The sequence below is a fragment of the Fundulus heteroclitus genome, chromosome 11, assembly GCF_011125445.2.
Source record: "Fundulus heteroclitus isolate FHET01 chromosome 11, MU-UCD_Fhet_4.1, whole genome shotgun sequence".
NCBI lineage: Eukaryota > Metazoa > Chordata > Actinopteri > Cyprinodontiformes > Fundulidae > Fundulus > Fundulus heteroclitus.
The window spans coordinates 30180047-30195540 of NC_046371.1; the positions used below are offsets into that span (position 1 = coordinate 30180047).

General features: G+C 39.5%; 1 protein-coding gene and 1 long non-coding RNA gene across 4 annotated transcripts in view; one reads left to right on the forward strand and one right to left on the reverse strand.

The window, feature by feature from the left end:
* Positions 1-15270, forward strand: part of LOC105932189 (microtubule-associated protein futsch) — a 35154-nt gene extending 19884 nt beyond the window's left edge. For 2 of the 3 annotated variants that reach the window (XM_012871227.3, XM_036143359.1), the window contains 12 exons: positions 10-136; positions 508-613; positions 749-954; positions 3426-3610; positions 3698-3766; positions 3862-4010; positions 5383-5497; positions 5577-5764; positions 5858-5999; positions 6088-6214; positions 7581-7751; positions 11493-15270. In XM_012871227.3, coding sequence (XP_012726681.2) covers positions 10-136; positions 508-613; positions 749-954; positions 3426-3610; positions 3698-3766; positions 3862-4010; positions 5383-5497; positions 5577-5764; positions 5858-5999; positions 6088-6214; positions 7581-7751; positions 11493-11516 — 1609 coding nt within the window. In that variant the 3' untranslated portion in view covers positions 11517-15270. Of the gene's footprint in view, positions 1-9; positions 137-507; positions 614-748; positions 955-3425; positions 3611-3697; positions 3767-3861; positions 4088-4139; positions 4549-5382; positions 5498-5576; positions 5765-5857; positions 6000-6087; positions 6215-7580; positions 7752-11492 lie in introns of those variants that run through there. The other variant, XM_036143360.1, reaches the window with a different exon arrangement.
* LOC118564590 lies at positions 11324-11604 on the reverse strand. Its single transcript, XR_004931955.1, has 2 exons — positions 11495-11604; positions 11324-11447 (listed from the first exon to the last, which is right to left on the reverse strand). It is a non-coding gene; the product is annotated as an uncharacterized LOC118564590 (long non-coding RNA).
* Positions 15271-15494: the final 224 nt, after the last annotated feature.

Sequence of the window (15494 nt, forward strand, 5' to 3'; positions counted from 1 at the left end):
TTTATTCAGGGGGGCAAGAGTGGAGGGGAAATTCAAGGAGTCTTACCTCCTTCCCTCGTTCTGTGTAAAACCTAAAATTGCAATTGACATTCCCATTCCACGCGAAAAGCTGAACCCGCCCACGCCGAGCATTTATGTGAGTGCCCTCTAATTAGTGTCCTCGTGTCATTGTCTTCTTATTGCTAAGTAAAAAAAAAAAACAACATCCACAAACATGTTGTCTGAGTTAAATGCAACCTTGGAGAGCTTTGTTTTCACTTGCAAGTTTCCTTTCTGCCTGTGTTTGATTTTGATTTGACTCATTGTTGGGTCAGGTTTAGGAAGCACCCATATTTTTTAGCACTAATTCTTCTACTTCTGATAAAGTACAAAAACGTGTCTGTAAAGTCTAGTAAACGAACTCAGTCAGGTTGAAAAACAAATCATCATGATACATGAAAACAGGCTTTTATTTTTTAAATGCATGTGTGTTCCAACATTTATAATTGTACTCTTCTGTTTCTGCAGCTGGAGAGCAAGAGGGATGCCTTCTCTCCTGTTCTGCTTCAGTTCTGCACAGATTCCAAAAATGCTGTAACGGTCATCCGAGGCTTGGCTGGCTCCCTCCGCCTTAGTAGGTTTCAGCTTCATTCCATTCTTCATAAAGTGCCAATGCGATAAAAACAGAGACAGATGTAGGTTTGAGACTCTGTCTCTAATCATTTGGTAATTAACTATACGCTCTGTTTTCTTTTTTTTTTTCTGTAAGATCTGGGTCTGTTTTCCACCAAGTCGCTGGTGGAGGCCAATTCAGACCATGCTGTGGAAGTGAGAACTCAGGTTCAGCAGCCTGCTGATGAGAACTGGAACCTGAACGGCTCTGCACAAACATGGCCCTGCGAAAGCAGTCGATCTCACACCACTATTGCCAAATACGCCCAGTACCAAGCCTCCAGCTTTCAAGAGAGCCTAGAGGTAGATATTGTCTATACTAATAAGCTGTTATTTTATTACAGTTAGAACAAAGAAAACAGATTTATAGTCATTTCATTTTATGTATGGTGACAATCTATTTTGTTGGACTCTTCTCTTCAACTTATCTAGACACAACTTTTTGACATGAGACTTTCAACACCAAGGCCCAAGGTTGTCGAGTTTCTAATCTAACAGATTAGTACTGGAAATGGGTTTACCATGGGTTTTACCCAACTCCTTACCTAGCTCAAAGAAGTGTACGACCCAACCAAAAATGAAGACCTCAACTTCCTTTTCTTTAACACAGAAGGGAATACATTTTTCACCCCAATAGGTTTTGTAAATTATCTCACTTACAAAAGAACAGCCTCAGTTAAGTATTTTATAAGTGAAAAGCATGACATAGAACTTGGTGGAAAAAAGCCTTTTTTCTTGTACATGGTCACCAGTTTTGCACACATTTTAAGATGGATTTTGGCTTTATAGAAATTCTCTGAATTGATTAACGTGACTCTTCCCAAGCCCCTTGTAGCCACTTTGGTAATATTTGGGGTTTTATGACACTTTTTTTGTATGTGTGTATTTTTATTTTTTTGGCATAGTAAAGAAAGATCTGATTTTTGGTCCATTGGTCCCTAAATGTGATGCAGTCATCCCAAATTCTTACCGAGAAAATTACCCAAAAGCACAATGGTTCCACCTCCATGCTTGACTGTGGAGATAATGTTATTTTTCAAACCTTGCTCCATGTCTAACTATTCCAAGCTCCTTCTGGTGTAACTGCTCATGCAATTTTCTTTACCACCAAGATTGTTAGTGACAGTCAGCTATGTGCTTGGTGCCAAGCACATAGTGCCAAGCAGATTTGGCCACACCCCCAAATCTGGCATTCTTTCCTTCGTCTCCATGGCATTCATCAGGGTAGCCCCTCATCCTAGTTCTCAATTGTCCATTGGGTCAGACCAGAATGTAGGTTGCCTGATTGTTGCGTTCTTCTTTAATACAATTTTTTGAGAATGTTGGGTGAGACAAATGGTGATTGTCATCTTGTGGTGGACGTCCTTTTTTTTATCTGCACTCTTCTTTTGTATTTCTTGCTATGGGTAGACCTGTGGCTAAATGTTGTGTACTAGTAGTCTGTTGGCCTCAAAAGCCAGCCCCTCTTTGTCTGAGACTGTGTCAAAACTTGGAACAAGTTCTACTCAACAAAGGCTGAATCAGAGTATTCTCCTCTGTTCTTTATGTCATTTCTATTCTTTCCTACAGAGTGGCTCAAGCTTATGCCAGACATATTGATTTTGGTCTTATCTGACCACATCGCTTTTTTCCAAACCTTCTCTTAATCATTGGAAACCTAAAGGGGACCTTTACATGTGTCTTCTATAGCAAGGGGATCAAAGATTTCTATCCATTACTCTTGGGTTAGTTTGAGGCCAATGGTATCCTTCAGGACTGTTGTCCCAACTGCCTTCAGATATTTGACACCTGCCATGTAGTTGTGATCTTGTCCCTCATCCGTTTCATGATTATCCTTACATGCTGCTCCAGACTGTGGCCTACTGGTCATTTATATTTTCCTATTTTACACCAATTTTTGGCTCCATCCAAATACCTCTTTTTGGGTAAGAACTCTTTAGTGGAAGTGCATCAGCGGTTGCCATTGTAAGTGCTGCCTGAATAGTGCTGTCAGTAAGGAACCTCACAATGTCCCTTATGCTAAGGAGCTATAAGGAATCCCCCAATCCTTTGAACAGAGTGCACACTTTGTAGTTCCTTTTTCCGAAGGCTGTAAGCCCGGATTTGACTCACATCATTCATGTGGGTTTCCGTCACGCAAAGACGTCAGAGTTAAAGGCTGTCAGAAATCACGCCTGAAGCTCCTGTCCTCTCCACGATAGAGTTATTGCTGTGACCCCATGAAAGGTCAAGGAAAAGGAGCTAGGAGCTATGGTAAAGGGTTTTCAGATGGAGCCTTTACTTTCATACCAAGCTCCTTGGTGATGGTCTTAGCCCATTCCAACCTTGTGCAGCTCCAGAAAAATAAAAACAAGAATTATCCTTTGATAGCTTATTGGTTTTGTCCACAGTGATGGGAAAGTTACAGTAAAAGAAAGTCACACCTACTGCAGGATGTAAAGAATAAGAAGTATCTGTAAATGATTGATGGTTATCAGTCTGGCACGGGGGCCAGGAACCAAGGAAGCCTGAATTCTACAGGATTGCCAATCAAATATTTTTTTTCTCTTAATGACTGAATGGGATTCTATTGGTTATTTTTCTCTTATGTGTCTGTTTGTTCAGGTTCATTTTCTGCCTTTCCACATTAAAATTAGATTGTTGTGAAGTTTAGTGGCTGTTGATTTAATTGTACATAGAACTAACAAAGTCCTCTACCTGATCTAGTCAAAGTTGTCGTTTCGACTTAAAGATCCTGCTCTAATCTTTAAGTCGTTTGTGTTGACATGTTAAAGGAGGAGAAGGAAAGCGAGAATGAGGAAGAAGAGGAGGAAGAAGAGAAAACCTCAGACTCGTTAGCAACCACAAAAGCTGCTCTGGCGTTACCCAGCAGTAAAGTCAATCCCAGCTCAACGACAAATAAAGCCAACTCAACTTCTTTCGTCAAAGCCCAGCTGGCTAATTCCATCAGCACTCCCAGGTTAGCAAACAATCCTGGTTTGTCTGTGTAAAGAAATCCCTGCTGAGCAAACAATATACATCTCAGATTCCCTCCCCCTCCCCACAGCCCAGAGCAGAAAGCAGTCGGAAAGATCATTAAATTCGGGACCAACATTGATCTCTCTGACCCTAAAAGGTGAGGCAGTGTTTTTGAAAATTCAGCCAAGCTCATGGTGGATCGCTGCTACATCACGCTACGAGCCATGATAACGACATCATTTTTATTCCAAGGTGGAAGCCCCAGCTGCAGGAGCTTCTGAAGCTCCCTGCTTTCATGCGAGTGGAATCCACCAACAACATGCTCAGTCTCGTCGGTCACACCATCCTGGGCATGAACTCCGTGCAGCTGTACATGAAGGTTCCAGGCAGCCGCACTCCAGGTCAGTGTGTATATAACCTCAAAGATACTTGGGTTTTTAAAAGATGAGCCGAGAAATTGGCTGCTGGCTGGAGCTTTTGATGCTTGACTGGCCCGAAATGGTGATTAACCAAATGGAAACCCAAAGCACTGATCTTGTGTCGAATCAGTAAATGCACCATATACAGAGGTGTAAAGAGGATTCACGTTTATTACTCAGGTAGAAGAATATATACACTAGAGTTTAAAAAACACTCCTGTAACAGTTAAAGTATCAACTGGACTTTCTTTTGTTCAAGTAAATGTTTAAAGTTATGGATTCAAAACAACTTAAACTTTAAAAGTAGAAGTAATGTAAGGGGAAAAAATGCTATAAAGGACAAAAACTTAGGCCGCACCACAGGGGCCTATAGTGCAGTACCCCACCCACACCCAAAAGGAAAGTCCATAATGACTATATTGTTATATTAAGATGTCAATGTTGAAAATTTAGGATGGACTAGGCTTGTTGTTTCCCCCAGATTGATACTTATAAAAAAATAAAGCCTTTTAGAACAATACAGATATATTAAAGAGCATACAGTATATCTGTACTAATGAGCATTAACATGACTAGTCGCCTGTATTGTAATGGTCCAAAATGTCAAACTTCAGGCAATTTATCAATAACCTTTACTGAAATTCAAATGTACATCCAAGATTAGCTGTCGGAATCTGTAAGGGCAACGGATGTAAGCAACAATGGACAAGAAAATTTAGGGCAGGCTTTGTACCAACTACCCTCGTAGGGTCGTCTACAGTAGACAGTGCTGTCAAAATGAAGGATTAATCCAAGTGATTGATGAAAAAAATAAAAAAAATCCTAATAATCCTAATTGTTACCTTGATATGTACTTTGTTCAGTTTTACAGCTCATGGCGACAACATCAACCTTTTTCCTTTCCTTTTTTATTTTGGTTGGTTGGCAAACAACTTGGTGCATTACTGTCTCCAACTGCTATAAAGCAAAAAAAAATTTTTTTGGTCATGTTTTATTTTTTCAGATACCTATGTCCTATAACCTGTAAGATTATGCTGCGACTGTTGTTCACAGGGATGCAGAGAGAGAGAGACAGAGAGAGCTCTACCGTTGTCACAGTCTGCCGTGATCATCTTATCGAGACAGTGACATTTTAATTTTTTTGCGCAAAATAGATAAAGATTAGTTGTTATGTGTTGTGTTCTTAAACCTTAAAGAGAAATAAGAATCTGCTCGGATCACAGTCGGCAGGTCAGAGATTTACAGAGCCGTCAATCAGAAAGTGGCCTGATAACTGGTGCATCTCCAGATTTTAGACATGGAATTTTTTTATTTTTTGGTGGGGTGTCAGTAAAAGCCTTTCACTTTTCATCAGGGCATCAAGAGAACAACAACTTCTGCTCCGTCAACATTAATATCGGGCCTGGAGACTGTGAGTGGTTTGCAGTCCATGAACACTACTGGGACGCCATAAACAAATTCTGTGACAAGTGAGTATAAAATTCAATCAGCAAGTTCAGCAACAATATCTGAAGACTAATTTGCTGTCTGGTGGACTTCTTCCAACAGGCATGGAGTAGACTACCTTACGGGGTCCTGGTGGCCGGTCCTGGAGGATCTCTACAGCTCCAACATCCCTGTGTACCGCTTCATCCAGAGACCGGGGGATCTGGTGTGGATCAATGCCGGGACTGTTCACTGGGTTCAAGCTGTGGGCTGGTGCAACAACATAGCCTGGAATGTGGGGCCTCTCAATGGTAATTTAGAAAAGAGGAGACGAGGGCTGTTCATTTGAATAACCTCTGTCAGCTGCTTTTTGATATATTTTATTATTATTTCTGTCTCCGCAGCATACCAATATCAGCTCGCCCTGGAGCGCTTTGAGTGGAACGAGGTGAAGAAGGTGAAGTCCATCGTTCCCATGATCCACGTTTCATGGAATGTGGCCCGCACCATCAAGATCACAGACGAGGACACCTTCAAGATGATCAAGTAGGACGCTTGTGGCTGTGAATATCTCCGGAGGTGGATGGATGTTTGTTCATATCGTCCCTCTCTCTGCGCTCCCCTTTCTACCCAGACACTGCCTCATGCAGTCAATCAAGCACATCCAGATTCTGAGAGACCAGCTGGTGGCTGCAGGAAAGAAAATCTTTTACCAGAGCCGTGTGAAGGATGAGCCCGCCTATTACTGTAACGAGTGTGATGTGAGTCCCTCTTCTGTCTCAGCCATTCCTCGTAAAGGGATAGTTCAGGATTTTGATCATCCTACCTTGAGCTGGGATCTGTCTTTGTGTTCTTGTTTAGTATAAATCCAGATCCTTTAGTCCCAGAGGCTGACGCTAGCGGCTATTTTGGAGGGACCGAGACCAAATCAGGTCTCCACTGATCTAAAACGACGCTGATTTCAAACATGTCATAATGATTATTGTGGATTCTATGATATAAATCTTCAAACCATCATTATGTTTGCATTGGACAGTTATATGTTCAGAAGCTGCTGATATTTACATGAGAAATGGAGGCAGCGAGAAGTGCACCACAGATGATCTTTTTGTGTGAGACTGTCGCATTATGAGAGTTAAGAGAAATTGCAGCGGAGTTGATAGAAGAGTCATGATAAAAGGGTGCATCACAAATGAAGCACTTACGGCAAACACAGGAGGCACGGAGTCTGACAATATAAAGGAAGCCAGTAATGCAAGGGGAATGGCAACAGGCATGGCAATGAAGTGATCTGGCAAGGATAGGGCTGAAAAATGAAGCTTAAATGGTGGGGAGGTTGATTACTGGAATGCAAAACAGGGGGGAAATTGCTCACAGATTGCAGCTGTGGGAGAAAGTCGGCAGTTGTGGGTGAATTGAGGAGACTGGCTAGGGAATGACACTAACTAAACCAAAGTCCATAAGAATCATGAAAAAAAGGCGTTCTGAGACGGGAACACGTAGCATGTTTTTGATCAGAGTAACTGATATAAAAATTAGACTAAGTAAAAAGGAAAAAAAATTGTGGCCGTTTAAAATTAAGCTTTCTGTGTGGATAATGATTGGTTAACATTTGCATAAACTGTAATGATGCTTTCATGACTGCAGTTGGTTTAAGACGATATGAGTCTGGTTTGTTCTTTGTCCCTCTCAGCTGGTTTAGTTTGCAGTACCAACCTAATAACCGGCCGATGCAAACATGAAAATAGTTGGAAGGTTCATACAATAGTCTTAGCATAAAACACAATGACATTTTTGAGGTTACTGGAATAGCTGTTAGTTCTAGGCTCTAGAAGCAAATAAATAACCAACCAATGCAAATGATGATTTAATATGAAAAAATGATTCAACTAAACCAGTGCGTTTATTTTTGAACAATCTCTATTTAAAATAGAAGTCTGCGTTTGTCTAGGCTGCTCTTGGACTATCCGTTATCTGCAGCGTCTGGGACCAACTGATCTGGATTAAGAATAAAATATTAACTTGCATATCATTTTTAACAAGACATCACTCTAACAATCCAGAACTATCCCGTCAATGTCTCACCAAAAAGATGCAAACCTGAGTACCAAACCTGTCCCTGTACAGGTGGAGGTGTTTAATCTGCTGTTAGTAACCAGTGAGAACAGCAGTAAGAAGACCTACGTGGTGCACTGTGAGGACTGCGCTCGAGCTAAGAGCTCATCCCTGGCGGGGGTTGTGGTGCTGGAACAGTATCGGATGGAGGAGCTGATGAAGATCTACGACAGTTTTGTTCTGGTCAGTATCTCTTGTAAGAAACAGAGACATAGTAAAATTCCTCCAACAGTCATCTTTACTTACAGGTAAGTACCAATGTTGGCAAACGCGGGTCACATTATAAAGTTACAGTTTTAAATGCTTTTGCTGCCTTTCTAAATAGCAGTATTTAAAAGACGTTCTGGCATTAAACAAACCAAGTGATGAAAAATGTTTAGGGGTTATTTTATTCCCGCATTCTTAAGGAGTGCAACATCACAGGGCCATCCGTGCCAATTCAAAATCTGCTACATATTGATTAGAGGAGTCCTGCTGGCAAGCTAATGCTTACCTACCTGCCTCCCTTTTTAGTGAGGGCAGAAAGATAAATGACTTGTGTCAGCCACACTGGTACAACAACGTATTGTCAAGAACTCCAGCTTAGCTATTAATGTCATTGCAACACTCATGCTTGTGTGAAGGTTCATACCAGATGCCTCAAAGCCACCTATGAACAATGTCTTTATTATCTCTATAGTAATAACTGAAGTAGAATTTGTTAAAGTAATTTCCTATTGCAGTCCTTAGAAAACGTTTTTGACTGTCCTTGTTGTCATAATAGCTATTTAGGAATGACGGTTTGTGATCTAAATCGTTTGAACTATAGACCTACTTCCATGCTCGTTTCCCACTGAACTTTTTTTTCCCCACATGCCAAGGACTGTATTGGGAGACATATGTGAATACCCTCCAATCTTTCTGTAAAAAAAAAAGGGGTGGGGGGGGGGGTTGTTAGCGGGTTTAGCCCCAGGTAGTTCTGTGCGCCCCAGTGTACCGGCTTCTGGTGGAGGATGTCAGAGTAGATCTTGTCAAAGCTGCTATACCAAAACCTGAAAAAGTTTTCACCGTAATAATTTTACAGCTTAAAGTTCTTTAAATGAGATTAACTAGGAACAGACCGTTAGTGAAACCACCTCTTTCGCTACCTGTTGCTGTTCATGGCTGGTCAGCTGACTAGAAGAAGACTATTACTATGGAAACGGGGTCTCTTTTAGTGTTTCTGCATTGAAAGTTATGGTGTGCAAACTAAAACAAAGCCACCCTTCATTCCTATTGAAGTAGAGCTGTTTTAAAACTATAGTTGGCTAGCTGTTACCAGCATGTCCTCAAGCAGTCGACAGCAACTTATGTCGGAGCAGCTAGCTCAACTGGCTAGCTGCTAAAATCTGCTTGTTGCACTTGTGTTACTCTATAAAGACAAAACTTCTAAACGGTATAGCATCTGGTTTGCTGTTGCATCTTCATTCAATAATCATGTACAATCATGGTAAATTATTGTATACTCTATCATTTCTAAGCCATAAATACATAGCCTACTTCTAAGAAAAAGCTCAAATTTAAATGTTTGAGAAAGATTTGTACACGCCAAGTGCCTTAGATACATATGTAAGCAATGAGTGAAACACTCGAAACTTTAAAGGGAGTGTACTTCCATTTTGCTTGTGTACTAAAAAAATCATTAGACAATCATGAGTTAAAAGACTTTGAGTAATCTTTCACCATTCCTATGATTATGTCTTAACTGAAGAATATTCATTTACATAATACAAATAGTTTGTTTACATCAGAATGTAATTTCTCCTGGCCATTTTGTTTGCTGATATCCCCACTTTAAAACAGCCTAACCATGGGCTAAACATTTGCTCGTTATCCGTTTCTTTCATAATTACAGCTAGGGACTGTTAACTTCTGACCTCCCTGTAAGCTGTAAATAACAACCCTCATTTACTCCTCTTCTATTTTGGCAGTAGGAGGAATATGTAAAATCTCCAGTGTGATCTTTCAGATCAGTGTTTTCTTTGGCCAACCAAGAATTACAGTGTCCCACTGGAGACTTGCTCCTTGTCATTTTCCTAACTCTCTCCCATCATTTCCTGTCATGTCTCAAGATGCATAATCGGGGTATTGAATTCCAGCCTGAAACAGTGTCAGCCCATAGTAAGACCATCCATCCTTACGTCCCTCCACCCATCCACCCATCCATTCATACATCCATCTTGCCCTCCAATGCTCTCCGTCTGCTTGTTGCAGGGGGCCTGCTGCCTATCTCTAGCAGATATTGGGTAAGAAGTGAGATGCACCCTGGACAGGTCACCAATCCTTAATGTTCTATTAGATTAATATATATGTCCCCTTGATCCATAGAAGTCTGTATTCACTCTTAGCCGAAAAACCTTTCCATTCCTGTGCTTGAATGTGGAGATGGTGTATTTTGGCAATACACAGCATTTGTCTTATATAAGAACAGGGGGTCAAGTTGATACGAAAAAGCTACATTCTGATCTCCACTTAACACAGCGCTTGCCAAAAAAAAAAAAAAAAAAGGATGTTAATGAAAAAGGTGGGGGATAGACCCGCATAATGGCTTATTTTTCCTTGTGATCGTGTACATATAAATGGTTCAGAGAACACTTGAAAGTAAATGTGGTCAGATGAAACCTACAAACCGGCATTTCGGAATACGTCTAAACTGCCTTCTTGGGGAAAAAAAGAAATACCCTGAGGAGCAGCATCCCTACGGACAAGCTTGGAAGTGACAACCTGACGTTGTGGGGATGTTTTCTGATAAGGATACATGAGGACCTAAGCATCGTGTGAGGCCAATTTACCAGGCCAAGTACCATGACATTTTGAACAAGAACCTTCTTCTCGCAGCCAGACCTCTGAAGACCGTGTTTTTCAAAGTGGGGGACCTCAGAAAATGGGAGTGAAAATAAAAAAAAAATACACAAAAATAATAAAATAGAATCTAATTATTAGGATAATCGTAAAATATAATTTCATATATTTTTATTATAAAATATAACTTGTATTCATTATTCATATTGAGATGAAAACTAGGAGGATTTAAAACTGAACTTTGAGGCTTCTCCCCTGTCTGTAAGAAATAACTATCCCACCTTGGCTCACAGGGCACTGAAATTCAACAACTTTCAGTACTTGTGTGAGTCTGTCCTTTTAACATTAAAAAGGTACTCCAAACAATGCATAGAACACATTTACTCTTGGTAAATAACTTGCATATGGCACTGACAGACAATAATCCCATCCCTCCCACTACACACAAAAGTTGAGGGAGGTTTGGGTTATTTTGGTCTGAACTTACCATCAACAGTTTCTTGAAAAGTTTGTTGTTCAGTGGGAATATAATAGTGCTAAAAATACAATAGTTAATCATCTGATGCTAAACAAGTAATTATGGAACAGTGAGTAAAAGTAAGAAAAACATTATAAAAGTGGATTTTTCTTTACAAATATTGTTGCATTGTCTGTGGATTTGCAAAAATGGTCCCCGGTCAGAATGTAACGCTGTTTAGGGGGATATGACAGAAAAGTTTGGGACAAGAATTTAGTCAGTTTCTTTGCCAACCTTGTCCTTTTAGTTGGAGATCAGATACTTATTTATTTCATGACATGCAATTGAATTTGCAACTTTAAAATAATGTCGTTTGTTTGAATTTGAGGATGCCGTATTCATATAAAATGAAACTAATTTAAAATCGGAGACTCTTTGTAACAGATCAACTTATACAATCAGCAATGGATCAAAATGCTTTTTTTTACCCACTGCATTATGAACCAGCCGTGAAACCTCGCTAATGCTCAAAAATGTAACAAATGTCTGTCGTTGAGTTATCAGATACAGTATATTTCATGCAGGGCAGTTTTTGTTCTGAGCTCTTCCATCTGACCCCTGGTCTCTTCTCTGTTCTCTCCACTCAGACCCCTCCGCCTCCTTCAAAGTGAGGACTCCACCACCTTTCTCAGCCATAACCAAAACTCTAACGGCAGCACAAAAGTTGTCTCCGCAGCGGCCCGCTTCAGCAAACGCTCTCTCAATCAGCCAATCCAGTTTACTCAGTATTGTTTACATCACACAATAAGGTTTGGATACTCAGCCAATCCAACTCTAGCTCACCGTCTTCCCCATGCCAGCTGCAGATTGGACGTGTGTTTTGAAATAGAATGACTAGACTGGTTTTTTCTCACAAAAAGCATTTAATATGAGTTTAAAAAAAAATTGTGAGCACTGATACCACTGAAAATCAGGTTATATATGTTCAACGGACACTGCTGTGATTCAAAAGCGTCTAGTAGCCGGTTCTATGTATTGATTCAGGTACTTTTATGCAAATTCAGTAGAACTTTTGTACACCAATCTAGTTATTCTAAATGTCCATGAATTTGCTGTGATTCTATTGTACCAGCAGGGGAAGTAGCTGATTGTCACGTTCGGCATGGTGTTGGTTTCTGTTTTTAATTGTTTTGTTGCGGTATTCAGGTAAACTGATCTTTGTAATTCCTGTATGTAAACTCTTTGAGGTGCTATACCAATCCTATTTATTCTCATTAGATACTTACAAAGTTTTACCAGCCTAGAAGTACACCACATTGGCCTTGTGAACAGTATTTAGAGGTAATTAGCTGACGAAACACATACAAATGAGGTTTTTACGTAAGTTCTAGCAAATGAAATTAAAATCTTTCTCAGTTTCTCTAAAATACGGGTTTACTCGAGGACTAATATGGCTTCACTCTTAGTTGGAAATCAGCTGTGAGGAGGTAGAATTGGACTTTTTATTGTGTTCGCTTTTTAACAAGTCTAGCAAAAATGATGGCTATCGAGATTTGTATGATACACACCAAGAAAACCGACATGCGGTCGTCATTTTTACTTTTTAATGGGGAATATAAGAGTCCCAGTTTTATACCTCTTTTACTGAAATGTTATTGTTTGTAGGTAACAGAGAAAATAAAGAATTGTAAATTGTGAATGAACTTATGGGAGACACAGTGGTGTGCATAGACGGAGACAAAGAGCAGGAGATGGGGAGGGGTTAAACATTGATGTTTATATGAGTGAAATGAAACTTAAAGTAAGATGTGCAAATATATAACTAATCGTAATCTTCTAATGCAAAAACCCGGAAATGCCAAACTGAAGAACAGATCCTGATTTTCCATCCTGGCCTGTACCTCTGACCTGGTGAAATTCAGCTCCACGCACTGCCAAAAGCTAGATTTACTCAGATGTAATTATTTAATCAACAATAATTTGTTGCTCTCTTTTAATCTAAAGTTCTGACTTGCATGGTATAATTACTGCCATTACACATTAGTATCAGTTTGTAGGTGGTTGAGGAGAATAAACAGCCCTAGCTAAATGAAATGCAGATGAGGTTGAATTAGGCCTGATGGTAGATATATTCAGGATTTTAACCAAAGGAAGATTATTTACACTAAATCAAATCTATTTAGAAATGTCAATCTTTGATCACTTAAATGGATAGTAGTAAAGATTTCTCCCTTTCCTTTACGTAACACAGTTTTGTTTTTCTATTCACAATGTCTAGACTAAGAATTTTTATTTTTACTTTTTTTTTGTAATTCAAAACCTGTTCAAGTCAATTAAGGTTAGGCATTTGCCAACTTAGTTCCAGTTCCATATTGCAGTCTCTCAGTTCAGGTTTTCTTGGCAGTGACGGACATTCTGTCCAAATCTGTGTTTCCAATGGTCGGCATCTATTTAACTCTCCAACATGGGCCGGACAGCCACAAACTTTCTAGTTTGTTTCTCAAGACATGACTCGACACACACAGCTGCTGTCTTTAACAAACTCCTCCTGTTGGCCCCTGGTGACTGTTTTCAGGCGTCGCAGCCTATTGATGTGCTAAGCTAAGGTTAGCAAGTTTGCTCTCTGTTTATGTATGACTTGTTGATCATTTTTGGCTCGTAACATACACCAGTGCAGTTCCATTTAGTCTATTTAATCATGCTTGGACAAGACTTGCACAATACCTTCTCCTTCATAAATATATTGACTTCAGTGTCTCATGGCCACAATCCCTGTACGCACCAGAGCAGCTCAGATGGCAGCAGCCAGTACAGTCAGTTTTTTGTTGTGAACATCTGTGTAAATGGTGTCAAAAAGCATTTGTTATGGACAACCTAAATTCCTTAATGAAGTTTTACAAGCCGTGCACACACAAAAAAAAGGCTGTGATTTTTTTTGTTTCCCAACACTGGCCATGATAAATGAGGTTACACAGATCTCTAGTAAACACTATGGATGTAGCAAGGATAAGAAGGATACAAAGTTGAGTGTAATCAGGGACCTGATTTATACCATCTGTTTATCGGAACTAGTACAGAAATATCAGAGTATTGCAAATCAAGATGATTTCAAGATAAACACGTCTTCTTGTTTTGTGATTACAAAAAGGTAAATGTGACGTGAGCAATGATTCGTCTTTTTTGTTTTTTTGTTTTTAAAATCCATTGGAAACTCAGCTTGTTGGTGCTCTCTGACCGTGTTTGAACATGCTCTTAAATGGTTGGTATTGTGCATATTGATACAAAGACCCAAGTATGTGAAGGAAGATTCATTTACTCACAGAACTGGAATTAGTATATTGCAATGGAGGAGTGGTATCACTGGTATAATAACGATTATGATGACCTGCCCTCAAATGCCATGCTTCAGGGCCCAGCTCTGACCTCATCAGTCCGTGCACACCATTTTCTGTACATACTTTATATGCTTCAGGATCATTAGAACACGTGTAATTTTGTTTTGAATTAAAAAAAAAAGAATCGGCTTTCTTGATGTCATTTGGTTGCTGTTGTTTTGGTTTTTAGTTGGTATATTCTAATACATGCTGAAAATATCCTGTTTCACTCTAGTTTAAAGTACTGCGATGGGAAAGTTCCTCCTACTTTTATACCTCTTTTTGTTGTCGTTTTTTTTGTTATTCTGTTTTTCTTTTTTTTTTTGGATAATCAAGAAAATGATAAATTGTAAATGGTGACATTATTTATACTGTAAATGGTGGTTTGCTTATATATTTATTGCATATCAAAGGATACTTCACTTGATAAGGGGCTACAAGGTATTTTAAAAGTGTAGTATGGTCATAGTGTGTGGATAGGGGAAGTGCAATCAGGGGGGCAGTTTAATATTCATGGTGCTAGACCCCTACTTGCCTCGGTGCCCCCTCATCAAACAGCATATATTGTATGGACATAAGATTCAACTCAACTCCACCATCTGGTGCTTAGAACCATTTCAGTTTACTGGAAATTGAATGATGTCTTTGTACTGTAACTAAGAGAACAATACAAGATTTTTTTTCTTTTGTACTTTACTTCCATTGTATGAAATGCATAATCTCGTGTGGCATTAGTGGTTTTATGATAAGCATTAGCTGTAGTTGTTAACTCTTGACACTTTTACAGAGACTCTTAGGGATGTGACTTTTATTGGCTTCGAGGTTCCTGGTGTCTTGTCCTCATTAGTACTTTTTGGAGGATGTAACGATGCTCTTTTTTTTTTCTCTCCCTTTTCACTTGTTTGATTTATGCTGCACTCACTGTTTCCAAAAGAAGTCACTTAGAAGAAAACCTGAGCCAGACCTGTCTTAATTCCTCTGTGATTTTTCTGTGACATACTGTATTGTTGTTCAAGAAATTAAAAAAAAAAAAGTTTTGATAAACCATGCAGCAGTGACTCTGTGCTGTTTGTTGTGCGGAATATCTCGGGCTTCCACCAGGGGACTTCAACATTAATATTTCCAGTGCTCTTTAAAAAGCGATTATCAGGCAAGCCCTTATTATTGACTCCCATCTGGACACACAGCTTGAGAAAAGTTTTTCTTTTTTACCGTTTTATTTGAATAGCAATATTTTAGTGCCAGTATGTAATTTACATCACACAGCGAAAGATT